At 61.0% G+C, this 25,105-nt stretch overlaps 1 protein-coding gene across 16 annotated transcripts in view; it reads left to right on the forward strand.

Annotated features, from left to right (window-relative positions):
* PACS2 (phosphofurin acidic cluster sorting protein 2) overlaps positions 1-25,105 on the forward strand; it is a 70,715-nt gene that overhangs the window by 40,408 nt on the left and 5,202 nt on the right. For 2 of the 16 annotated variants that reach the window (XR_011532667.1, XM_070592985.1), the window contains exons 3-22: positions 879-968; positions 2,235-2,360; positions 4,761-4,923; positions 5,536-5,609; positions 6,053-6,133; positions 7,525-7,584; positions 10,446-10,603; positions 12,372-12,462; positions 12,801-12,875; positions 13,615-13,757; positions 15,352-15,484; positions 15,799-15,903; positions 16,054-16,160; positions 16,664-16,818; positions 17,395-17,517; positions 17,921-18,029; positions 18,924-18,956; positions 22,821-22,863; positions 24,399-24,441; positions 24,729-24,864. Coding sequence is in view for 8 of the 16 variants with exons in the window: in XM_070592985.1 (XP_070449086.1) it covers positions 879-968; positions 2,235-2,360; positions 4,761-4,923; positions 5,536-5,609; positions 6,053-6,133; positions 7,525-7,584; positions 10,446-10,603; positions 12,372-12,462; positions 12,801-12,875; positions 13,615-13,757; positions 15,352-15,484; positions 15,799-15,903; positions 16,054-16,160; positions 16,664-16,818; positions 17,395-17,517; positions 17,921-18,029; positions 18,924-18,956; positions 22,821-22,863; positions 24,399-24,441; positions 24,729-24,864 (2,048 nt within the window). In the remaining 8 variants the exon portion in view is untranslated. Of the gene's footprint in view, positions 1-878; positions 969-2,234; positions 2,361-4,760; positions 4,924-5,535; positions 5,610-6,052; positions 6,134-7,524; positions 7,585-10,445; positions 10,604-12,371; positions 12,463-12,800; positions 12,876-13,614; positions 13,758-15,351; positions 15,485-15,798; positions 15,904-16,053; positions 16,161-16,663; positions 16,819-17,394; positions 17,518-17,920; positions 18,030-18,923; positions 18,957-22,020; positions 22,864-24,398; positions 24,442-24,728; positions 24,865-25,105 lie in introns of all 16 variants that reach the window. The other 14 variants (XR_011532668.1, XM_070592986.1, XR_011532669.1 and 11 more) reach the window with 9 other exon arrangements.

Here is a 25,105-nt window from a genome sequence, read left to right on the forward strand (position 1 = left end):
GTGTCCTAGTGGGCCTGGCTTCCTGCACTTAGCACACAGTCTCAAAAGTTCGTCCACGTTAGGACAGCAATTTTAAAACAATTTTGTGATGACCATCTTTCATCCATTTGAATTTACATTGCTGGCAGGTTTGAGGTTGGGGCCTGTGTATGGCTTTGTTTTTTTGTGAAGAAGACTGGCCCTGAGCTAACATCTGTGCCCATCTTCCTCTACTTTATATGTGGGACGCCTGCCACAGCATGGCTTGCCGAGCGGTGCCATGTCTGCACCCGGGATCTGAACTGGCAAACTCTGGGCCGCCAAAGCAGAGCATGTGAACTTAACCACTGTGCCACCGGGCTAGGGCCTGTGTGTTTTATACAGATGATTTGTTATCCACTTATCATGGCCACTTTGTGGCTGACTCTTCCTGCTGACCTGAAGGTTGGTTATTCTAACTAACTTTGTTCAGTGTGCATCCGCACGTTTTGGGTCTATCCCTGCCCGCCCTCTGCCACCCCTGCCCGGGCCACGGTGCACTGCATCTTGGTCCCTGCCTCTGTGCCACATTTTCGCCCAGCGCTCTGCTTTTCAGGATACCTGGCATCTGGCACACCCTTTCTCCCAGCAATGTCCAGTCACCGCACCCGCTGTGTACTTCCTGATCTTCTCTCTAGTTTCTTAGCACAGACGCCTTGAGGAGGACTTCGTGGCTAAAGGATATGGGCATTTTTAAGACTCCTGATAAATCTACGCATTGTGCCTTTGGGACCATGCGAGCTTGTGCTCCCCACCCGGGTCTCTTCATCCTGAGAGCATAGAGAGAGCTGACATGACAGTGACTCGAGCCGGCTTCATTGTGAGATGCCTTCTGAATCAGATGTCCTGTTGTATCCCAGGGCTCCAAACGGATCCTGCGGTCCCATGAGATTGTGCTGCCCCCCAGTGGACAAGTGGAGACCGACCTGGCGCTGACGTTCTCTCTGCAGGTGGGCCTGGCCCCGTGGGGGCCCCACGCTGCCACACCAGCCTCGGTCAGGGCCTCCTCCTCCGTGTTGGGAAGCGTGCTTTGGTTTGTCTCTCATCACGTTCCCACGATGTGGCAAGGTCGGGAACTCAAGTCACCAAGTTCCGGTCCTTTCATTCTAGTATTTAGAAAAGATGGGGAGGAGTGTGTGGAAACTCAGCTCTGAGGTTCAAGCCCCTTGAAGTGTTTGGGTGTGCTGGCGGGAATGTGGCCTCCGTTTAGACCGGGACACGCCCCCAGGAGAAACAGAACTCTCCCTGGACTCTGTGCTGAGCCCTGATCTGTCGAGGGGCCTAGATCAGCCCCAAACTGACCCCAAGGGCAGCTCCTCACACCTGTGTTCCTCTTTTTGTCCCTGTTGAAGATCCGTGTACGGAGACTCAGCACATGCACTTCTGACCTGACACTTGCTTTAAAGATTAACGCCATAGTTACTATCAATCTGTTTCAGACCCATTGAAACTACTCTTTTCTCATTGCAAGTGTGTAAGACACTTTTCTCATTGTGAGTGTGTAAGACCCTGACCCTGCCTGGTGGGGGGTTGGAGGGCGTTCTGCCCTGAGCTCTGACGCCCTCTACAGCAGCTTCTGGGTTTTGTGTTGATTTTTTCTTCCCAGGGGAGTCAGGCTTATTGGAATACAATTTACAAGTTGTACAATTCACCCGTTAGAAGTGTGTGGTTCCATGGGTTTTAACAACTGTGCACAGGGGTGTAGCTACCACCGCAGTGAAGGTGCGGGACAGCCCCATTGTCCCCCAACTTTTAAAATTGGCTTTGATTTGTGAGCTTTAAGGCAGACTTGTGCACATCTGCTTTGTGTGCACAGGCTCGGCAATCACAAAGCCCTGGCCGCACCATGCACGGGCCACCTGGAGCAGTGCATAGCTGCCTGTGGCTGCCTCGGGGAGCACAGCGTCCCTTACAGGAGGCACGCCACCTGCCCTGCCACGCTGTGGGGAGCATGTGCTGGGTGCTCAGGGCCCACTGATCACCCAGATAAGCTTCTGAGCTGTTGTTGTATGTTCACAGATAGGTGGGCCCCTCCCAAAGGCTGTAGTAAACCATGCATGTCCCCCAGCAGTGGCTTTTAATGTAGACTGAGGTGCATGGTGACCCAGCAGGAGTGAGCCTCTGAGGGTCAGCAGGGGTGAGCCCTATGACACACAGGAGACCCTGCAGGTGTCAGGTGGGCATGATGGCAACTGTGACTCCCCCTTCTCCCTTAGTACCCACACTTCTTGAAGAGGGAAGGCAACAAGCTTCAGATCATGCTGCAGCGGAGAAAGCGATACAAGAATCGCACGATCCTGGGCTACAAGACACTGGCGGCGGGCTCCATCAACATGGCTGAGGTGAGGCTGCCCACGGCTGCCCTTCCTGCCGCCACAAGAGCGCCTGCGAGGCCAGCTCCAACGGGATGGCTGCCCTTCAGCCGAGGGTAGATTTTGGCTCAGGATGGGTCTGTCCTCTTCCCTCCTGAGAAGTGTCTGTGCAGTGCTCCCCCTCGCTGGTCCTCCTGTGACACCCGTGTGTCGCTCAGTTGGCACTGACCCTGGCTAGCAGGGCAGGGCTGCAGTCAGCGCAGGGGGCTATCAGGGGCAGACGGCATGCATGCTCGTGAGGGTCAGAGGGTGGCGTGAAGTCGAGGAAGTTCCCTATTGAGGAAATGAGAAAGTATGTCAGAACAGGACCAACAAAGTGACAGCTGGTCCTGGAGGGCAGCTCAGGGCCCCCCAGTGTCCCTTGTGCTTCTGGGCCTTTACGTAAATATCGTAGGACTGCGCCTGGGGCTGTCTAGGCAACTGCCCGGCGTCAGTGGTCCTCAGGAGCGCAGAGCTGTGCTAGTGCCTGCCTGAGGCAGGGCAGGGCAGGGGCGTGGGCTGGCTGGCCATGACAGCTCCACGTGGGGAGCCAAGGCTGCCCCCTGAGCCTTGTGGCCCACCCCCAGCACCTGCTCAAGCCTGCAGGCGTCCTATGCCTCCTCAGACCCTTGCTGCCTACCCACCGGCCTGTCCAGGACAAACACAAGTGCTGCTCAGGGCTTAGCCCCTCCCAGCTGCCTGTACCCAGGGAGACGTGGGGCAGGAGGGTTGCAGAGAGCCAAGAGGGGCTGGGGGCTGCATTTCTCTGTGCTGCTACTGGGCCTTAGCTGAGCCTCCCAGCCCCCAGACCCCAGAAGCGGCACAGGCAGACCAGGCCTGGACTCCTTGGGGCCCGGCAGGCTCCTCCGCTGGTCCAGGGCCTCTGGTCATCCAGCTGTCCTCTCTTCTGGCCCAGGGCCTCTGGACATCCTGGGCCTCCTGCCTCCAGTCTGAGTTACCAGGCTCAGAGGAGGCTCAAAGATGCCACCTCATCTTTCTGCTTGAGCAGAGGGGCCTGCTTTGTGTGGCAATGCTGTGTCCCATTCCATTTCTCACTGGCGATGCAAGCAGTATCCTGCAGCACATGCCAGCCCGCCCCTGACCTGTGTGGACCTTCTGTAAGAGGCCGGCTTCTCTCCTGTCATCCTGAATGGACAAAGGAGAAGAGCAGGTTTTCCTGAGGGCTCATGCCTTGGTTGAAGGAGCGGCAGCCCCACCTGCCCGCGCCCAGGCCCCTCCAAGCCGAGACTGAGCCCTGGCTCCTCTGGAGCAGTGCGTCCTGTGGCCCTGAGTGGCATGCACTCTGCCTGCTTGTTTTGTCAGGGCACCTCCCTGATGTGGGCGTCTGAGCTGCGCTGAGCACGTTCACACGGCTGTGTGACAAGAGCACTCGGCAGTTGGCGTCTCTTTAGCCAGGTGACGCAGGTGTGCTGGGGGCTGCGGCCTCAGACAGCACATGATATTGCGTGTGCTCCATGTGTTCATGAGTACATTGTCTCCAGGCACACATGCACACACAGGCATAGGGAGTGGGTCTGAGGCTTGGAGTAAACTTTATTTTTTACTTAAGAGTTTACACCCCAAATCAGGCCCCCCAAATTTTTAAAAATCTGGTCCATAAAATTCTAACACCTGGATTTGACCAAGTGACCCCAAAAGGCAGCTTCTAAAATGCAAAGGCTCCAGTGCACGTGTTCTCAGAGTTGTCGTTACAAGGCCCATGTCAAGGTGAATTGCTGGGTGTCTGGGGCTGGTGTGGAGCACAGGCTGTTGCTGGGGAGGGGCACGTGGGGTCACTCTGCTACTCTCCCTGGTTCTCTTGAAATCTCTTATGACCAAAATGACCCCAGTGGCTCACCGTCCTGGTGGGTCAGCCTGGTGGGGGTCGGCTCCACAGCCTGAAACCCCCAGCCTGCGGTGGTGCTGGTCCTCCTTGGTTCCCAGCAGACACGGGTCCCTGGAGTCATATCCCGTGAGTCAGTGGCCATGTCTGGGAGCTGCTGGCTGGCCCACAGCAGCAACTTCGGCGTTTGCTGCTGTCACAGCCACTGGGCGAGCAGGCTGCAGATCCTCCTCTCTGCCAACCTTCAGCCTCCAGTAGCTGAGCCTGCTGCTGACCTCCCCAGCTTGGCCCAGCGTGCTCCCTCCTGGCCTGTCCGCCCGCTCCCGTGTCCTCCCCTTGTGTCCCATCCACTGGCTCCTGTGTCCTCCTGCCTTGTGGCCATGTCTCCTGCCCACAGTGCGCTCCTACTCCTGTGGTTGCTCTGCTGAGGTGCCAGCCCCTCTTGTCACCGCCGAGAGGAAAGGCCATCAGATACCCCAGCATGTGCACCGGAAGGTGGGGCTGGTCCCTGCTCCGTGGTACTTTCTAGAACTGTGCCCTGCCCCCAGGTGATGCAGCACCCCTCTGAGGGTGGCCAAGTGCTGAGCCTCTGCAGCAACATCAAGGAGACCTCGGTCAAGGTGGCTGAGATCTGGATCTTCTCCCTGTCCAGCCAGCCCATCGACCACGAGGACAGTGCCATGCAGGCCGGCCCCAAGGCGAAGTCCACAGGTGAGTGCCGGCGCAGGATCCTCCATGTCCCTGTGTCTCTGCCACAGGACGCCCCCTCCTGGCCGCCGTCGTGTCGGGTTTGAGACATCGGGGCGGGGATGCAAGGGTTTGCAGGCTGCTCTCGGCTCTAGCCTCCCAGCAGAGTTGTGCGTGCTGTTGTGGGAGCCCAGGCTGCAGGGTGTCCCAGCTCTGCTCTCGACACTGTGACATCATCAGTGAGCGGAGGTTGTGGGGTTGATCGCAGTGCCTCCAGGGTCTAGGCACAGGTCCTGGTGTGGTTGTCACCACCATCACACTTGGGGTCACCGTCCGCCTGAGGTGAAGGAGGGCAGGCAGGAAACCTGGTCCAGCGCGAGATCCAGGCCGAAAGGCGTGACAGCAGGAGGGGTTTTCCAGGCTGCTGTGGGGGCCGGGCCTGCGGGGGTGGAAGCACAGCCCCCCACCGTCCTTAACTACCCATCTGCCAGGGCTGCCCAGCTTCCTCTGTGCTGCCCGCGGGGTTGTCTCCTCGTGGGCCCCACGTGCCCGAGGCCTGTCGTCAGGTTGCCGCCTCATTGCCAGGATGCGGTCGGAACCTTGCGGTGTTCTCCCTTCCCTTTGCTTGTTCCGCAGATAACTACTCTGAGGAGGAGTATGAGAGCTTCTCCTCGGAGCAGGAGGCCAGTGATGATGCCGTGCAAGGGCAGGTAACTTGGGGCTGCGTGTGACGGGGCCACCTTGGCCATGCAGGGACCATGTCTTACTAGGAGATGCCTGCTTCAGAGCCCTGGTGCCCTGTGCCCAGCTCCCGCCAAGATGCCCCAGCTGCTGGCAGCCCACAGCTGACGGGCCCAGGACCTCCAGAGTCACCACTGCCAGGGTGGCACAAGGCAGGAGAGGCTGGGAGCTCGGCCCCCCTGTGGCACCTTGTTTTTCCGTCCCCAGGGCTGGGAGTGCGTCAGCAGAGCTGTGGGGTGCCCTGGAGGCCACTCCCTTGTCAGCTCCTGGGAGACGGACCTCCACCGAGCCGCCCGGGAGGCCGCCTGTCCCTGTGGGGAGGCCCTGGCCAACAGGCGTGTGGTGGGCAGTGGGGGTCCCTGGGGCCCTGTCCAGGCTGGCCCCGGCCTTAGGTGCTGTGGTGTCCTTGCAGGATCTTGATGAGGATGACTTTGATGTGGGGAAGCCCAAGAAGCAGAGGCGATCGATAGTAAGAACGACGTCCATGACCAGGGTCGGTGGAAACTGGTTTTACTAACGCTAGGGAAGGGCAGAGGGCGGGGCTGGGTGGTGGGGCACACGGCCATGGTATCAGCCCAACCTCAGGGGCTCTGGGAGGTTGAGCCCTCAAGAGGGCGGGATGGGGAGGCGAGGGGATCATGGCGTGCACAGTGCTGTCCCCCATGGCCTGGCTCCGTTGGCTCCTGAGGTCCAGTCTCTTCCCCTGGATATGGTGTGAAGGTGGGGAGACCCTGTGCCACAGCCTTGTCCTGGGAGGGGGGCTGTGAGGTGCCATTGTCAGTTATGGGGCATCCCCAGGCTGCTGGCCACAGGCCCAGAGGGCAGCGGACGAGGCCCGGGGGCTGGCTTCCTGCCCAAGCCACTCCACGAGCAGAGCCTGGGGCTGCCCCCTCCCTGCTTGTGCCCAGACATGCCCTGTGTGAGGCCAGTCCCCCACGTCTCTCAGTGTCCGGCCCACCTGGCAAGGTGGCCCCGGGGGGCTTGGCAGGGCTGTCAGCCTTCTCCTTCAGGAAGAAAGTTCTGGGCAGAGGCCTTGGCCTGTCACCGAATGTCCTCCACTGGGTGCCTGGAGCTCCTGGGAGGCTCACAGCTGCTCCCTGTCTGCCAGGCCATGGCCCCAGCACCGTGGTGGCCAGGGAAGCCCTGGTACTGATGGGCCATCGGGCACAAGCCCAGCCCCAGAAACCACTGCCCCCTCGGTGGTGCTGGGAGGCTGGGGCTGGTCCTGACAGATCTGGTGACGCGTGTCCTTTCTGTACCATGCTCAGCAACCACACTACTGTGGGAGCACCTGGTTGAGCCTCAGTTCTGGGGCCCAGGTGCACAACTTCTGTGGAGCGGACCACTGGCCTCCTTTTATAGAATTGGACCCCCAAGGATGGCTGAGTGGCTACCTCGCTCAGTGGCCAGAGCTGAGCCCCTGTGGCCCCAGGTGGCACCAGAAACAGACAGAACTCAGGCTCTCTGCTGAGCCCTCGCCACCCCCGCCTCCCCTGATGCCCACACGCATCTGCTGGAGTGAGGTGGTGCTCCGGAAGTGGCCAGTGAGCCCAGGAAGGGCTAGCAGCTTTGTTTGCACGGAGGCTTCTGGAAGAACCGTAGAGATGGCGCATGCCTTCCGTCTGGTTCCCCTTCGCCAGGCCTGGGACTGTGGGCTCTGTCCTGGTCCATTCCTGAGTCTGCCTGCAGCTTTGGGTTCAAATGCTCATGAAATGCTTCTTGTTCAACTTCTGAGAGCTGTGTTTGAGTTCATAAATGTCGCAGCGGGCAAAGCCACGCTGCCCTCTACTGGGGCTGCACTCGTGGGCCCAAGGTGCCGGCCTCGCTGTGTCCTCCCAGGGGAAGCGGCTCCCGTGGGTCTGACTCTGCCCTGCTTTCTTACAGCAACAAAACTTCAAGCAGAAAGTCGTGGCTCTGCTGCGGAGGTTTAAAGTGTCGGACGAGGTGAGTGGGCCCCCCGCCCCGTCCCCTCACGCCCACAGCAAAGCGTCCTGGCTGGAGGGCTCTGGAGGCCAGTTCTGGGTCAGGTCCTGGCTCTGCCGCTTACTGTCCACATGGCCCTCTGGCCATCACTCTCTTTGTCCTCAAGAATGGGTAGTGGTGTTGCCTGCCCGCTAGGGACACACCAGGGGTCGAACGGAGGCCCCTGGAGATCGCCGGCTATGTCAATGAGCTGACTGGGGGGGAGGCAGGACCTCGTCGTCTTTGGGGGGGTGTGACCAGGGGTTTTTGTGTTTTGTGTCCTTCTATAAATCAACTTTATTTTTAGGGCAGTTTTAGGTTCACAGCAAAATTGAGCAGAAAGAAAGGGCAGGGTTCTCATACACCCCCGTCACCACACAGCCTCCCCCACTGTCAACATGCCACATGTTTTAAAAATTCTTTCTTTTAGCTTTTCTCTAGTCTCCAGATTTTCTATGATGAGTTTGCATAACTTTTATAACCAGAAGAAGAATGCCTTGGGTTTTTTTTTAATGTGGTCAAAGGAAAAGTAGTCTGCAGGTTCTAGACCCACCCAGGAGAGGTGGCATTCAAATATCTGAGCCCCAGGTGTCATCATCACACATGATCATGTGGCACCGAAAGCGAGCTGAGCTGCCCAGCAATGGTGGCCACACATCCACACACACGAAGGCTGTCCCCTCAGGGGCTGTGGCAGGTCAGCTCTTCTCAGACGCAGGTGTGAGACAGATGCACCTCAGCCCCAGGGCTCCCAAAATTCACCTACAGATTCAACAGCATTCCTGTCTGATTCCCAGCTGCCCTTTTGTAGAAATCAACCAGATAGTCCTAAAACTTACATGGAGATGCAAGGGACACAGAATAAACAAAACCACCTTGAGAAAGAAGAACAAAGTTGGAGGACTCATGCTTTCTAATTTCAAAGTGGACTGCAAAGCTGCAGTCGTCAAGACCATGTGATGATCAGTGGAGTAGAGTCAGGAGTCCAAAATAAATCATCTGTTTATATTCAGTTGATTTTCAACAAGGATGCCGGCCTGTTCAATAGTGGAAAATGGCCTTTTCAGCAAATAGTGTGGGAACAACTGGAGAGCCACATGCAAAAGAGTAAAGTTGGAACCCTCCACGTACAAAAATTAACTCAAAATGGATCAAAGACCTAAATATGGGAGCTAAAACCATGAGACTCTTCAGAGAAAACATGGGAGTAAATCTTTGTGACCTCAGTTAGGTGATGATTTCTTAGATGTGACACAGAAAGCGCAGGCAAGCAAAGAAAATGCCGTCAGTGGGGTTGCATTGACGTTTAAGACCTCTGCTCCAAACAGCACCACTGAGAACAGGGAACCGTAGCCATAAAGCAGAACGCTGTTGCAAATTATGTATCTGATGAGGGGCTTGTGTCCAGGATATATAAAGAACACTTAGAACTCAACAATAAAAAGACAACCCAATTTAAAAAGTTCATTGTCCAATTTAACACTTGGGCAAAGGATCTGCCGAGACACTTTTCATCGAAGAAGATCTAAAACAGCCCTCAGCCCTGGAAGGATGCTTGGCATCACTAGTTGTCAGGGAAATGCAGGCCAGAACCCCTGAGACACCACTTCCTGCTCACCAGGGTGGCTGTGATTGAAAAGATGGAAAATAATAAGTGGTGGCGAGGACAAACAGCCGGAACCTGTCTCACTGCTGGGGGCAGTGTGGAAGGGTGCAGCCACTTTGGAAAACAGTGTAGTAGTTCCTCTGAAGCTCAGTGCACAAGACAGACGCTGAACGCCCAGCAGTCCGTTCCTGGGTACATGCCTCCAAGAGAGAGACACGTGCCCACACTAAGCCTGGTACGCAGATGTTCACAGAGCCTCAGTTGTTACAGCAAATGCTGGAAACAGGCCCACGTCCATCCGCTGTTGTCGTTTAGACACTTGGTCCCTCGTGCCGTTAGGTGGATCCCCACTCCGAGCGCCCTGTGCACAGCCGAGGGAACCTGTCCTTCTGCACCACCCTCCCACCTTCCGGCGCTGTATCAGACATGCTCCTCTGCTGTTCACAGGGCTTTCATGGCCAGTGTCTTCAGAAGTGGGTGGCCAGGTCCTTCTTTCTAGTCTGTCTTGTCTGGAAGCTCCACTGAAACCTGTCCACCAAGGGTGACCCTGCTGGTGTTGGAAACAGCAGTGGCAGAGCTTTCAGCATCACAGCAACACGCAGCCACCACAGTGTGACACCTGGTAGACACGTGGTGAGCACCAAGTCTTTCTTAATCACGAGACCACCAGGGCTGGCTGAAGAGTTAGCTATTGGCAAACACAACACAACACGGATGGCTCTTAAATCCATCATGCTGAGTGGGAGCAGCCCCACAGCAGGCTGCATGCTGTGCAATTCCATTTATGTGACATCCTGGAAGAGGCCAGACACGGGGACAGGAGTCACTTCGGTGGTTGCCTGGGGAGGAGAGGGGACTAGGAGGGGAGGGAGCCTGCCTGGGGAGGGGAACATTTACATCCTGATTGTGGACGTGGCCACATAGCGCACGCGCCTGTCACAGCACTGCCTTGGCTCTGGAGGCTGCATTTGTGTGTTGAAGCGCGTCGCACAGCGGGATCACAAGAGGGTGCCGAGGCAAGACAGAGCGGCTAGCTGTGCCCAGCGCCTGGGTGACAGGAGGTCCCTGGGGGTCGCCCCAATGTGTGGGATAGCTGGGCTGAGGGGTGTACTGGAGAGGGTGCTTGGTGGCTCTGGCCCCCTTCCCGTCTGTCCTGCAGATGCTACTTCTGGCCCTTTAGCCAGTCTGCCAAGGGGACCCCCCCACGCTGGTCCTCACACATCTGACCTCGCTGTAGGTTCTTGACTCAGAGCAGGACCCTGCAGAGCATGTCCCCGAGGTGGAGGAGGACCTGGACCTTCTGTACGACACACTGGACATGGAGAACCCCAGTGACAGCGGCCCCGACATGGAGGACGACGACAGCGTCCTCAGCACCCCCAAGCCAAAGCTCAGGTGAGCACACCGCCTGCCAGCCTGGGCGGTTGTGGGGCGTGAGGGAAGCAGGGTCGTGGGGAACAGGCCCCTGGGGTGCGGGCTCCGGGGAGGGGAGGCCTGGAGCCATGTGTCCTGACAGGCAGCCCTCCTGCAGGGTTTGTGGAGGGTGAGGGGCAGTGAAGTGGCAGGACCCAGTTTGCATTCCGGAAAGATCTCTCTGGAGTCTGTTGGAAACATGAAGACAGGGAGACCTGTTGGGAGGCAGTTGGGGTCTTCCCTGCCAGAGGCCGTGGTGTCAGGGATGGGGGCAGGAAGGTGTGCGGAGGCCAGCGCTCCAGGGGCAGGGCAGGTGGGATGTGGGCAGGGCCAGGTCCTCCCAGGGTGCTGCCTGGTCAGGGGAGGCACCCCGTCACAGGACGGGGACCAGCGAGTGCGGGGCCACAGAGCTGGCTCTTCTGTCCCTGGGTGGGGCCAGGGCTGCACTGGAACTGCAGAGGGCGTCCCTGTCACACCAGCGGGAGGAGCGAGCCGGTGCTCCGGGGCGCCTCTCCCCAAGGGGCCTGGCATGCATGGCTGGGTGTTCACAGGGACCCAGAGAGGGCAGTGGGCAGAGGATGGGGCCCAGCCTGGGGCAGGAGGGGAGGACACGGCTTGGCACACGGCGTTGGGCCTGGATTCCCAGGAGGCCCAGTCTGTTGTGGGGCACAGCCCACAGGACAGGCTGCGAGGAGGAGGGGAGGTCTGGTCAGAGCCGGGGAGGTTTATGCACCTTTTGTCTGTTTTTACTGTTTTAGCATAAGCAAGTGTCACAGAGAGGCACTTACAGGAAGGGTGCTCACCCCGCACCCCGTGCCCCCACCCCGTCCCCGCCCAACTGCATGGTGCCATCTGGTGCGTGGGCTCAGGTCAGGGTGTCGGTGCGTCCAGGCTTAGCTTGGTGCTGCAGGGAGAGGCCCTGCTCCCTTCTTGCCCGCCCTCCATCCCTGGAGCCCCACGGTCAAGTCCCCTCAGTCTTTGGACCCCTCTGTCCTCCCCGCCTTCAGCTGGGGAGGGTCTCTGCTTCTGTCCACTCACACACTCACCTCAGCGTCCCCATCTGCAGCTCCGTCATGTTAGCTGCACGTTTGAACTGAGTCCCTGGCCTGCTAGTGCTCACAATTCTCAGGTGAGGCCTGAGCATCTCTGGGCCTTGGTCCTGCCTACCACACACAGCATTCCCACCCTCAGATTTCCACGTCCCCATGTGGCTCTGTCAGCAGACACAGCATGAGTCCTGCCATCAGCTTAGTTTGAAATGTCTTCCAAGTCCCTTTGAATCTGTAAGCCCCGTCCCCTCCCCCGTCTCTCTCTGCTGGGGGTGGACGTTGGCCTGGTTGGCCTGGGATCGCTTGGGACTTGCTGATGGTGCCCTCGTGGTGCTGTTCAGTGTGTTCCTGTGTTCCTGCAAGCTGGCTGTGGGTCCCAAGGTCTGCCACCTGGACAGTTTGTCACCCTGTGCCCTGGCTGCCCTGGCCAGAGTCAGGTCGTGAGAGGATGGGCTTTCTGGGGTGACGTCTTCTCCAGCTGAGCTCAGAGCCGCTGGAGGAGCTGAGCGGGTCAGCAGCTGTGTGCTGCGGTGTTCTCTCCCAGGCGAGATTCCTGAGGGCCGGCGCTGGCGCAGGGCCTTCCGATGCCACTTCTCTGTACCCTGCCTGCTCTGCCGTCACCCCCTCCAGGCACAGTGGCTGTGCCTTCAGTGTGGGGAGGGTCCCAGAGAGTAATGTCCTTGTCTGTCCCCAACACCCAGGCCGTACTTCGAAGGCCTGTCACACTCCAGCTCGCAGACAGAGATCGGGAGCATCCACAGCGCCCGGAGCCAGAAGGAGCCCCCGAGTCCGGTGAGCGGCTCTCGTGCCCGCAGCCCTGCACTCCCCATGGGGTCCTTGGGCCAGGGCTGGGCCGCCCTGATCCCTCTGTCTGTCGGAGTCGCTTGGGGTGTCACTTCCACATTGGTGCTGGACAAACCAAAAGCTCAGTGTGCTTCTGGATTTGTGGTGTGGTCCGAATCCCCTGCCTGATGCCAGATGACTGTGGTGGCGTGGCCCTGAGTCCATGGGCCAGAAAACCTCAGCCAGTCTGCCTGGGCTGCCTCCAAGCCCAGAACCCCCTGCCCAGAGGTGACCCAGCTTTGGTGCCCTCCACTGGACACAGCCTGACTCCCGTCTTATCCACACAGGCTGATGTGCCCGAGAAGACGCGGGCCTTGGGAGGCAAGCAGCCAAGCGACAGCGTCTCTGACACAGTGGCCCATGTAAGTAGGCGCTGGGCCACGTTCACTCATTTGAGCACGGCAGGGTGGGGCTGGACATCCGAGTCGTCCTGATCACACCACCCAGTACCCATGCACAGAGTCACGATGAGGGCCTCCTGGATTCCCCCTGTCCCAGGGGCTGGTCAAGACCCCTGGATTCTCCCCGATCCTGGAGGACAGTCAGGACTCCCCTGTGTTCACCCCCACCCCAGGGGGCAGTCAGAATACCCAGATTCTCCCTCATCCTGGGGGATGGTTAAGATGCCTCCGGATTCACCCCCACCCTGGAGGATGGTCAAGACCCCCCCCCCAGATTCACCCCAGCTGTAGGGGGACGGTCAAGACCCCCCTGGGTTTACTCCCACCTTGGAGGACAGTCTGGACCCCCTGGATTCACCCCAGCCCTGGGGGACAGTGGGTGTCCCCTTGTTTCATGGTCAGGCACAGGCCTGGTGAACACCTGGTTGGCTCCTGCTGTTCTTGTCGGGGTTCTCAAGGAAGGTTTCCTGGGCCACGGGGCACATTTTATGGGAGACTTGGTGCTGGTCTCCCCATGGTGGCCAGGACCAGGAGCCCTGTGGTTGGAGGTCAAGGTCAACTTGGCTCCCCAGGGCAGTGTGTGGCGTGTCCACGTGCAGGGAGACGCCAGCCCAGGGACCCCATGGGCATGAGAGTGCGGGCACAGAGGGGGAAGCCCTGGCAGGGAGTATGTGCCCGACGAGCTCCCTTTACCCGTCAGAGTGCGCCCGTCCCGGGGGAGCAGCCTGCACAGCCGGTGGACAGCCCAGAGGTGGAAACCTCTGCCCTGGATGTGTTCACTGAGAAGCTGCCGCCCAGTGGGCGCATCACCAAGACGGAGTCTCTCGTCATCCCCTCTACCAGGTGACGGCCGCCTGGGGGCCATCAGCCAGGCAGGTGGGAGGGAGGGACCCGTGAGTCAGGGTGTGGGCGCCCCATCAGTGCAGGGCTTGTTCGACCAGATGAGGATCTCTCAGGGCTCCCCCTGGAGGTGACACTGGACCCCCACAGCCCATTTGTAGGTGGCCGCTGGCAGGTTTGACGGGGCCGAGGAACGACTGCCTGCTCCCAGGGCAGGGCTGGCTCTTGTGGCCCCGTCATGCATTTTCTTAGACCTGGTAGCATAGCTGGCACCCCTGAGGGCCAGTGCCCATGCTGGGGGCTGTCTGCTCTGGTGCCACCGGCTGCCGGTGTGGGTGCAGTGTGCTCTGCTGGGCCCAGCGCCCAGCGTGGGTGGGCACAGCAGGTCTCAAGGAGTGGTGCTGAGTCCAACACAGGAGCTCTGCCGAGCAGGGCCGGGGTCCCGAGGCGCCTCCTTCCCAGAGTGGGTCACGTTACTGAGTGCCCAGTGTTGAGAGGGGAGGGTCTGAGCTGCAGTGACCTGGGCGGTTTCCTGGTGAAGGTTGGTCCATCAGAGCTTCTTGCGTGGTCTTGCCCCCTTTGCTGTCTTGGTAGACCCAGGCCATCTCAAAGCCCTGCCTGGGACGCCCTCTGGCCCCGGCTCTGCTGCACCTTCCCTGGGCACCTGCCCTTGCCCATCTGCCCTCTGTGCCATTGTGTGTGGTCGTCCCTCCCTGCTAAGGTTGGCCCACCACTGCACTAGGGCCTCGGTTCCCACCCTTGGCTTGCTGGGCTGTGGCCTTCCACAGGGTAGCCTGCCCCAGAGGAACAGCAGAACTGGCGTGGGCACCCTGCCCCTCTCCTGGGGCTGTAGTCCCGTGCAGCTGGCACATGCACGTTGCATCAGGCCTTGCACCCCAGCTTTAAAGCACGGGTGCCAAGTGTGGGCATGGCCTCTGCATCGACCCCTCACCCCACAGCTCAGCCTGTGCTGCCCTCTGCCTGCCCTGCCACCCAGTGCGAGTCCCTTCAGAGAAGAGAAACAAAGCCCAGCGTTGACCCAGCATTCTGTGGTGAACCCTCAACCCTAGCTTTTCACCAGGCGGGAGCTCCCGCCCTGGCTGCAAGAGCCAGCAGGACAGGCATATCAGCCCCCCGATTCTGTGGGGTCTCGGTTTTGTTCCTGTGATGGTTGGGACTTCTCTGGAAGCAGTGGGTGTGGGTGCTGGCATTCACCTGGGGGGTGCACAGGGACCTGTCAGGGCTGGGAGGGGTCACTCTGAGGGCCAGGGTTCTGGGCACTGGCCTCCTCCTGGCTTGTCCCAGAGTGGGGGTCTCCTGAGGCCACCCTGAGGTCGTCCTCTTGTCCACCTGGCCTGAGAATGAGGAAATGGGGCCATGCATGAGGTCTCATTCAGGGCATGCGGAGCCAGAGTGCAAGCTCAGTCGTGGGCCGCTACTGCCACACTTTCTGGGGTCAGTGGCCTCTATGTGGCTTGTGGCCCTACTGCCCAGCAGGCGACACTGGCCATCCTCAGCTGCCCCCACAACTGAATGGCTCCCTTCCCTGGAGTAGTGAGCATGTGGGCCTGCTCCAGCCTGTCCTGGTCCCCCACAGGTCCGAGGGGAAGCAGGCTGGCCGCCGGGGCCGGAGCACATCCCTGAAGGAGCGGCAGCCAGCACGGCCGCAGAACGAGCGGGCCAACAGCCTGGACAATGAGCGCTGCCCAGACACCCGGAGCCAGCTACAGGTATGGGGGTGAGGTGGATGCCTACCCTGCCAGCAGGGACCATGGCCAGCCCAGGACTGAGCCACTGCTAGGCAGGTCTCGGGTGAGGTCAGCCTGTACCAGTTGGGCTTGTTTGGGTGATGCGCCGCCTGTATGCCACCCACCCTAGGCCCGGGCAGCCCCCGCCTCGTGGCTGTAACAGCCTCTGCCCAACACAAAGCCGCGTTCCCCCCACTCCCACGTGCTGCTGGGGCCGTGGGGGGAGTCGCCTGGGCAGGTGAGGGGGTGGGCACGGTGGCCCTCCCATCCGCTGTAGAAGGCCCCTGTGTCTCCAGATCCCCAGGAAGACCGTGTACGACCAGTTAAACCACATCCTCATCTCCGACGACCAGCTCCCTGAGAACATCATTCTCGTTAACACCTCCGACTGGCAGGGGCAGGTGGGGAGCAGCCGGGCTTCCTCCCTGCTGGGTGGAGCGGGGGACACAGGGGCGTCTGGCCAGCCTGCGGTTGTGGATCTCTGTCCACCACAAGGTCGTGGGCGAGGCTGGTGGCAGCGGCTCTGTGCTCACCGCCCCCCTCGCCCCCAGTTCCTCTCGGACGTGCTGCAGCGGCACACGCTCCCCGTGGTGTGCACCTGCTCCGCAGCCGACGTGCAGGCCGCCTTCAGCACCATCGTCTCGCGGATACAGCGATAGTGAGTCCCAGGCCTCCCAGCCACTGCGCGCCGCTGCCGGGGTATCTGTCAGGGTCCCTGCACCCCAGCCTGGCCCGTGGCTTCGTCCTGGGTGCTCTGGCGGGTTCCAGGCCTTGACCCGCAGGCACTGCTGTCCCGTCGTCTCTCTGGATCCTTTCCAGGCGGGCGGGGGTGCAATAGCCCAGGCGTAGTCCCTGCGGCACTGAGGGGCGCTGGCGGAGAAGCAGCCTCTGGTGGCTGCCTGGGTGAGGACCAGACCCCTGGGCTCAGGACTCTGCTGTTGGGGGCCTGGGTTTAGGCAACTCCATTAGGTCGTGAGCGGCTCCGGCTCCATGTGACCAGAGAGGCCTGAGTTAGGGGTCAGGTGGTGCAGCACTCACCTTGGTCCTGAGCTGTGTGCCTCGGACCCCTGGGGCCTCCCTGGGCTCAGGGAGGGTGTCCTCTCGGCTCGGCGGGGACGGCTCGCTGAGGTGTCTGTCCCCTCCGTCCTGCCGCGGACGCAGCTGCAACTGCAACTCGCAGCCCCCGACGCCTGTGAAGATCGCCGTGGCGGGTGCTCAGCATTACCTCAGCGCCATTCTCCGGCTCTTCGTGGAGCAGCTGTCCCACAAGACCCCTGACTGGCTGGGCTACATGCGCTTCCTCGTCATCCCCCTGGGTGAGGCCCCAGCCGCGCCTCCTCGCAGACCCCCTGGGCCTCAGGCTGGGTGGGGGCTTGTGCACGGCGGGGTGCCAGGTCTAACCGTAAGCAGCAGGCTGGTCGTCCCAAAGCCACTGTGCTGGTGGGAGCACAGTGCTGGCCGCCCTTTGAAGCGCCCGCACCCCGTGTCCCCTCTCGGGGCACGGGCCCCACAGTCAGTTGTCAGGATGTGGCTTGATGCCAGTTTTGATTTTTGTTGTCAGAAATGCAAAGCAGGAGTCAGTTATCAGTCCTTTAAAGTTATCAAGATCCTATGTTGTTGAATCCTGTTAGTTTTTCTGTTCACACAATTAATTTCATTCCAAACAAACCTGTAAGCTTTCACTTGCTGGAAAGTGACCTGTCTTAGAGAAGACCTCTCCCCCAGCGTGAGACCCGCTGGCGTCTGAGTGCCCTCTGTGGTCAGCAGGACAGCCATGGCCCCTGTCTGCCCAGGTGGTGGCAGAGCTGCCATGATTGGGCCGTGGAGCTGGGTGATCAGGGAGGCACTCTGTGGGCGGTCTGTGCGCCCTGACGCCTGCCCCATGCCCACAGGCTCCCACCCCGTGGCCAGATACCTGGGTTCCGTCGACTACCGCTACAACAACTTTTTCCAGGACCTGGCCTGGAGAGATCTGTTCAACAAGCTGGAGGCCCAGAGCGCCGGTGAGGCCCGGGGTGCGTGGCTGGGGGGCTGCCCTCACATCCACGCTGCCATGCCTCTGTTAGAGGGAGAGTCATTGTCTTCTGGACAAGCCCCCCATGCCTGCCTCCGTCTCCAGCCCAGCCGTGCCTGGTGCCTGGGGGTCAGCAGACAGGGTGGCAGAGCCTCTGCCCAGACACTTCCCTCTGCCTGCTGCAAGCCACAGGGCTCGCTGGTGACGAGGCTGGGCTGGGAGGGGTGGGCCCAGCCCTGGGGAAGGGCTCTTCAGGGTTTAAAGAAGCCTTGCTGCCTTCGCCCAGGACCCCATGAGGGTGGAGGGCGAGGGCCCTCGGCTGCCCCAGCTCCTGGACTTGGAGCTGGCAGCCTCGGGGGGCAGCAGTGGAGCAGGGCCAAGCACAGCGCCACCTCTTCGTGCAGTGCAGGACACGCCGGACATCGTGTCGAGAATCACGCAGTACATCTCAGGTGCCAACTGCGCCCACCAGCTGCCCATTGCAGAGGCCATGCTGACCTACAAGCAGAAGAGGTACCTCGTGGGCCCTGGGCCTGGGTGGGGTATGGGGAGGCGAGAAAGCACCCTGCTCCGTGCTGCAGACGCAGGCCACCCATGGCCACTGTCCCCACGTGGGCCTCCATGCCATGGCGGGTTTCACCCGGCGCCTGCGGCCCAGCTCCTCTGGGGCACGCTGGGGGCTCCATGGGATGGTGTGGGCAAGCCTGGGGGCCGCAGGATGGGACCCAAGCTGGGCAGCCCCTGGTCCTCCTCAACAAAGGACCCTTCACTGACCCCAAGTCAGAATTAGAATGAGAGTCATCTTTTCGCTCTATTTTTGGATGTGTTGGAATTTCCTGTAATAAAAGTCAAAAGCACAGTGGTCAGGGTGCCCAGCCCCTAGCAGGGACCTGCTCCCTGGAACCCAGGCTCACCGTCTTTCCACAGCCTGGGCTTCCTGGCGGGGGACACATCCTCACCCTGGCCAGAGCAGGATGGCGGTTAGCCATGGGCCGGGGCCAAGCTCAGGGGAGGTCCGGCTGCCTGGCCTGGGGTGGGGGAAGCTGGGGCCCCTTCTTGGCCAGGCCTTGGGTGCAGCGGCTGCTCTGGGGAGTGCTGTGTAGGCAAAGGGCCAGCCAGTGCAGGGGAGTGAGGCAGCAGGGCAGGCACGGCTGGCCACGGCCCAGCAGAGGGGGCACCACATCTGCTCCCATCTCAGGGACGCCGGGTCTCCTCAGGCAGGAGGATGAGGAGTAAGTCAGCATGCATGGCCGTGAGAAGCCAGCTCATGGCCCGGGTCTTCCACGCAGCAGGGGCGTGCCGTCCCTGTGCTGGCACCTCTGCCGCGGAGCTGTGCCTGGGGCACGTCGCTACTCCAAGCGTGTGATAACGTGTCTGTGTTTTCTCTTTTGGCGGCTTTCTGAAAAGGAAAAAGAACTTTCATTTTGACTTTACCCTCAGGTACCGCTGTCTCTGGGTCTGTGCCCCCTTCTGTCCTCGGGCTGGTCTTTAGGGCTGTTTAGCAGTGTCAGCAGGTGGGGATGTGTCCCCGAAGGGCCACCACCCCCAGATTCACTGTCCCTACTACCCGCTTCCCGGTGGGAGTCAGGAGAGCAGCAGCCGCCCGGCTGGCCCAAGCCAGGCCAGCGCTTGGGCCCCACCTGGGTTTGACGACCACAGAGTCCTGCAGCCTGGAGCTCAGGCCCGGCAGGCTCTCCTCTGTCTGTGTGAGGCCAGAGTTTTGGTTTAAGAAGTGGCCGAGTTCAGTCTCTCCGTGAGTGTCTGTGTTTCTGAAGCCACGGGTGGCGCTTTCTCATAAAGTAGAAGCAGGTGCCTGGGATCACGCCGCAAGCACCCACCACTGACCGCTGACCGCTGACGACGCCACACCCTCCGTGTGCGGGCTTTGCTCCTGGCACGTCGTGTTTATTAACCCAGTTCACGTGCCAGCAGCCCTTGGAGAACGGCATTAATGCTGAGTCTACGTGTGGGATGTAGGGTGACAGAGGATGGGGAGCTTGCCTCAGGGTGATGCAGCGGTCAGCAGCCTGCTGGAGCCCACCACACCAGGAGCCCGGCTCCCGCCCCCCACCCCCAACCACGGGGCAGCAGAGAGGCACAGAGGGTTCTCCCAGATGCGTTTGGTGGCTCATCTGGATAGTGCCCAGACCGCTGAGACCCCCACATGCAGGTGAAGCCTTTTCACTGAAGTGGCTCTTCTCTCTGAAAACCTGTGTGTAGAGAGCCAAAGCCGGCCACCCCCCAAGCCAGCCTTTCCCGGGGGGTCACCCCTTCCTGCCCTGTGTTCTGCCCTGGTGTCTTCCTCGGGGCGCTGCTCTGCCCTGGTGTTGGGTTGTTTACTCTGCTGGGAAGGAAAGGCCCCCAGGGCAGGGTCATTAGGTCCCAGCAGCCTCCTTGCTGGGCCCTGGGACAGACCAGGAGAAGGGTCTGAGTCCCTAGGGCTGTCCTGCTAAACAAGCCTCAGCGAGCTAGAGAAAGACCAGCTGCGCTGCGCCTGCTGACCCCGAGCCGGCCTCCGGGCCCATGGCTGCTCCCGTCCGTCCGTTGTGGCTCCTGGAGCCCACAGCACGCTTCGCTGCTTGGCCGCAGCTTCTCGTCTCCCACTGCCAGCCCATCTGAGCAGTGAACCAGGGCTTCAGGAACCCCTGTGCCTCCTGCCCCTGTCCCTGTGTGACAAAGGTGACACCGGCGCCTAGGGTAGGGGCTCTGAGGCCCTGGCCGGAGCCTCGTGAAAGCCCAGCTTGTTGGCCCCCCTTGGAGCCCAGGCCAGGAGGTCAGCAGGTCAGCCTCTGCCTGCTGTGACAGAGGACACCGTTCCATCTACCTGGAGAGCTCAAGAGACCCAGGAGAGCATGGGCAGTGCGCTTGGCCCTCTTGGCCCCCGCCCTCTCCTGGCCCCTCTGCAGCCTGGGCCCTCTGTGAGAGCATCTACAGGGAGGGTCCTGTCTATACCTAGTGCCTGGCCTGAGGTCAGACCCTGCCCTTGGTCCCTGCCCACCTGCTAGGGGCAGGCGGCTGTGAGAGGGACGCTCAGTGCGCCAGGTCCTGGCCGTGGGGTCACGCCCCGCAGCGTCCGCGGCCTGTTGTTCAGCTAAGGCATCCTTACACCTGCCTCCACGCGCACCCTCGGAGCCAGATCCGGAGCCTCGCCCCAAGCTGCAGGCTGAGCTTTAGTTCTGACACTGCCCCTGCCAAGAACATGTGTGTGCCCCTCTGCCTCAAGGTTTGGGTGGAGGGTCTCAGTGGCAAGCCGGTGTCACCCCTGTCGTGCCGGGTGTGTGTCCACTGCTGGTGTTGTCTGCATGGCCCAGAGGTGCAGCTTGGCTTCGAGAGTCCCAGCAGCATCCTTGTGTTGTGGCGTCTCCGAGTCTTGGCCCTCGTCTGCCCTCTTGCGTGCCGCTCATGGGGAGGGTCACGGGGCAGTGGCTTGCTGAGGGCGGGTGGCCCTGTGGGCCGGGGACCCCATGAGGACCACCTGCTTTGTGCCACCTCGCATGCAGAAGCAGGTGGGCACAGGATTCGGTTGCTTTATTATTTGAAATGGAAAAAAGGGAAAGTTTTCTCTTTCAACATGGCTCCCCTGGGAAAGGAGAGAAAGTCTGGGAGTTCGGTCGTATTCAGTGGGACAGACTGAATCCGTAGGTTCTTTCATCCAGAGATGGTTTCTGGTCTTCTGCAGAGGTGGGATGGGCAGAGACCACGGGTCCCCATGTCCAGTGGCACTCGGGACGGACGAGTTCTGCCAGCCACTGTCTCCTCACGTAGGTGCCGTGGCGCAGGGCAGCACCTCCTGCCGGGGCCACCTCAGGCAGCTACGCACTGCGTTCTGTGTTGCCCCCTGGGTGAAGGTGTTTGTCCAGGTGACGGGCACACTTTGTGGGGAGCGCGGGCAGCATGCAGGCTTCCATCCAAGGAGCAAAGGGGGGAGGGCCTGCAGGCCCTGGGCAGATGGGGCAGCAGGCTGGGAGCTGTGCTTGGATGGCAGCTGAGCTGGGCCTGCGGCGCCCTTCCGCAGGCCTGCTCGCTGCAGGGGCTTCTCCTCAAATGACCCTGTGCCTGGTGCCACCCCTCAGCAGCCACTCCTTGCACCGTGTGTGTGTGCAGAGCTGTCTGCAGGACAGTCGTTCTCTGACATTAGGCTCTGCAGCTAGGGGAAATGGGACAGAAGACATGGAGCTGGGAGAATGGTCCAAAGAGCGTGGCCCTTGGCCAGGTGGACACCACCAGCCAGGGAACAGGAGTGAGGAGGCACCTAGCTCCCCTGAGGCCAAGGAGGGACAGAAGGCCCAGGACCGGCCCTGCCCTGTGGCCCTTCCCAAAGGCTGGGAAGGAGATGCTCTTTCAGTGGCTGATGGAGCCTGCAAGGAGAGCCCCTGGGCCACAACCCAGGTCGAGCTGGGGACAGTCAGCAGTCAGCCTGCTGCAGAGACGAGCTGCAGGAACCGCCAAGCCTAGGCCGTGTGCCTCAGCAGAGGAAGACAAACAGGGGTTTGTGTCCCCTCAGCTCCTGTCCATGGCCCCCAGTGAGAGCCCTCGCACACTCGATGCCTTCACCAAGGATGCGTTGGGACTGGCAATTCCAGGGAGGCCACAGTTCTGCAGACGTTGTGCAGAGCAAGGTCCAGATGAAATGTCCACTACTCGCCATGCCACGATTGGCTGACTGCAGCAGCACGGCCCGGAGGCCTGCATCTCACCTCAGGCTGCTCTGGGGCATCATTCTGTTAGAACATGGTGTCTGTGCCCCATCACCAAGGCCACAGGCCTGGAGACAGCCCCCTGCCTCGCCTCTCTAGTTGGCATTGACTTTACCTAGACTGGGAGAAAACCTCCACGCCCTGGCTTTGGGGCGGTCACTTGCTGGAGGCAGACTAGACTTCCCGGGAAGGTCCAGGGGCACACGCGGCAAGCCCCTCCCTCGGGAATGAGCTGGCTTACAGGGCTACCAGAAAGGCCATTGGGACTTGGAGGCTGCCTGAGCGCTGGGCACCTGGAATGGAGAAGCAGAGTCCTCCGCGTGGCCGCGCCGCCTGCCCTTCCTCTCCGAGCTGACCCTGCAGGCCTCATGCTCCCCACTGGTCGCTCGACCTCAGGCTCACAGAGATGTGTTTGCCCTTCTGGTCATGGTCCCACTGGAAGGGGTCCAGGGTCCGGAGGCCCAGGCCAGGGCGCATGCGGGGATGGTGTGGGCATGGCCTGGGGCGGGCAGGGCCCCCTGGGCAGGGCTGGGAGGCCAGGGGAGAGCGAGCCCTCGGGCAGGCGCTGTCCCCTGAAGGGAGCGTAACTGTCTGTGCTTGTCCTCAGCCCTGACGAGGAGTCCTCTCAGAAGTTCATTCCCTTCGTGGGGGTGAGTACCTCTTTGGGGGGTGGCCTTCCTGAAAGTCTTCTCGCCTTCACCTGGCTTCACCTGCTCGGGAGACTGTTAACCCACCCAGACGTCTGTTAGAATCAGTCTGTGTTTGCATTAACTGGATATATTCCAGAACCTTCCTCACCAGTTTGAGCTGAGGACTTGCCTCTAAATCTCTCCCATCTTAAAGCTCATTGTTTTTTCTTGTGTTGAGTGGAGGCGTGGCCCAGGGGATGTCGGTGTCCCCAGCCCTGCTTGGGGGCTGACACGTGGAAGCAGACTGCCCCCCTGGGTGTGAGTCCCATTCTTAGCACCGTGCTGGGCATCGGTCATGTCAGACTCAGCTCTGCAGGCAGGCAGCCAGGGCGCGGGCCTCAGGACAGGTCCCACCCGGGGTAGACAGAGGTGCCTCTGTCGCTTAGGAGCCACAGGACAGGAAGGGGTGCTTGCTGTGCCAGCCAGCTCTGCTGGGATTTGGCCTGTACATTGGAAGTCTCCATCTTCCCCCACTGGCAGGATTAAGGGCTGCCCTGTACTAGCCGGGCTGCTGTCCCTCTTCCTCCCGCCCTTTCACAGCCTGTTATCCCAGTGCGTGGCCTCCAGCCAGGCATCTGCTGCGAGAGCCATGGGCAGCCTGGCTGATGGGGCCACTGGGCAGAGCAGGGCCTCAGTTTACCCCACACAGGGGTCCGGAGTGGCTGCTGGCTTTCCTGGGAGGGAATTAGTCCAGAGCAGCCTGTCCCGTGGAACCTTCTGTAGTGATGGGAGGGCCTGTGCTGCTGGATGTGCAGCCACAAGGCCCCTGTGGACACTTGACATGCCACTGTTTGACCGAGGCATGAGTAGCCGTTGTAATTCACTTTAACTTTTCATAGCTCCCCCACCGGTCAGTCAGGTCTAGGACCCCTGTCAGCCCACATGGGGTCTGGAGCAGCACCTGCCTGAGCCACATGCCTGGTGCAGGCCCCTGGTGGCCTCTGGCCCTCGCTGGGCAGGGCTCTCTCCACCAGTGCCCTGATCTCGCCCATGTCCAGGCTTGGCCAGTCACATAGGCTCATAGTTTGCTGAAGGCCAGAGTGTGGGACCCGAGAGGCTCAGCCACTGGGACAGGGCGTCCTTCCTGCTGGAGGTCATGTGCGTCCTGAGTACTAGCTGCAGCTCGGGGCCAGGCCAGGGGCTGGCTGGCAGCCGTGGACCCTGTGGGGCTTGTGCCTCCCTCCCGGGAGTGCAGGAAGCCACAAAGCTGCAACTCAACTGAGTCTCCCAAACACGCCCCCTGAAGGGGCAGGGCCCCTCACTGTGGGCTCTGCCATGGCTGACCCCCTGGGCGTTGGCCACCCTGAGCTTGTCTCTGCCCCACGACAGGAAGGGCTGGGACCCAGCTCTGTCCGGGGAGCTCCTATGGGAGGGGGTGTGGCAGCCGGGCAGCAGCAGGAAGACAGGGCCTTGCCCAGATCTGGAGCCCCAGCGCACAGGGTGGTGGGGCTGCTGACACCCCAGCTGCTGCCAGCCAGCCTCCTGTTGCCTTCTAGGTGGTGAAGGTCGGAATAGTGGAACCATCCTCGGCCACATCAGGTAATCCCATCCGCTCTGGGCTGGGATGCAGGGAGGGCAGGGGCAGCCCCCAGCATGCTAGCCTTTGTGGGGCCTGAGAGCAGAGCCATATCCTTTGGGGGAGGGATGCCCTGTGCCCCAGAGTCCCTGCCTCACTGCAGTGTTTCTGCTCACGGGGTTGGGGCGCATCTGCTCCTGCACAGCCCGCAGGCTGCCCACCCTCCCCTGCGTCCTGGTCCGGAGGGCCTGGGCAGCTCTCGGGCAGAGCAGCCGGGGAGCTCAGTGCTGCCCCTGCCTCCTTCCCAAAGGCGACTCGGATGACGCTGCCCCCTCGGGCTCCAGCGTCCTCTCGTCCACCCCGCCGTCCACGTCTCCTGCGGCCAAGGAGGCCTCGCCCACCCCGCCCTCCTCCCCGTCAGTGAGCGGGGGCCTGTCCTCCCCCAGGTAAGCACGGCCATGTGGGGTGGCCTCCTGCTTTACTGTCCAGGCGCCCCACCCCAACTCCCTAGACGTGCTCTCCCCCTGGCTGGTGTCCTTCCCTACAGTGCAGCGGGAGGTCAAGTTAGAGAACAATGGATGTTACTCATGGTCACTGGCCACATCTCTAGGGTGCCGGGAAGCTGAGGGACTGGCCAGAGAGTGTACTCACAGTGGCCTTGGGGAGGACGTGGTGTTGACCACAGCA

The sequence above is a fragment of the Equus przewalskii genome, chromosome 25 (assembly GCF_037783145.1).
Source record: "Equus przewalskii isolate Varuska chromosome 25, EquPr2, whole genome shotgun sequence".
Classification (NCBI taxonomy): Eukaryota; Metazoa; Chordata; class Mammalia; order Perissodactyla; family Equidae; genus Equus; species Equus przewalskii.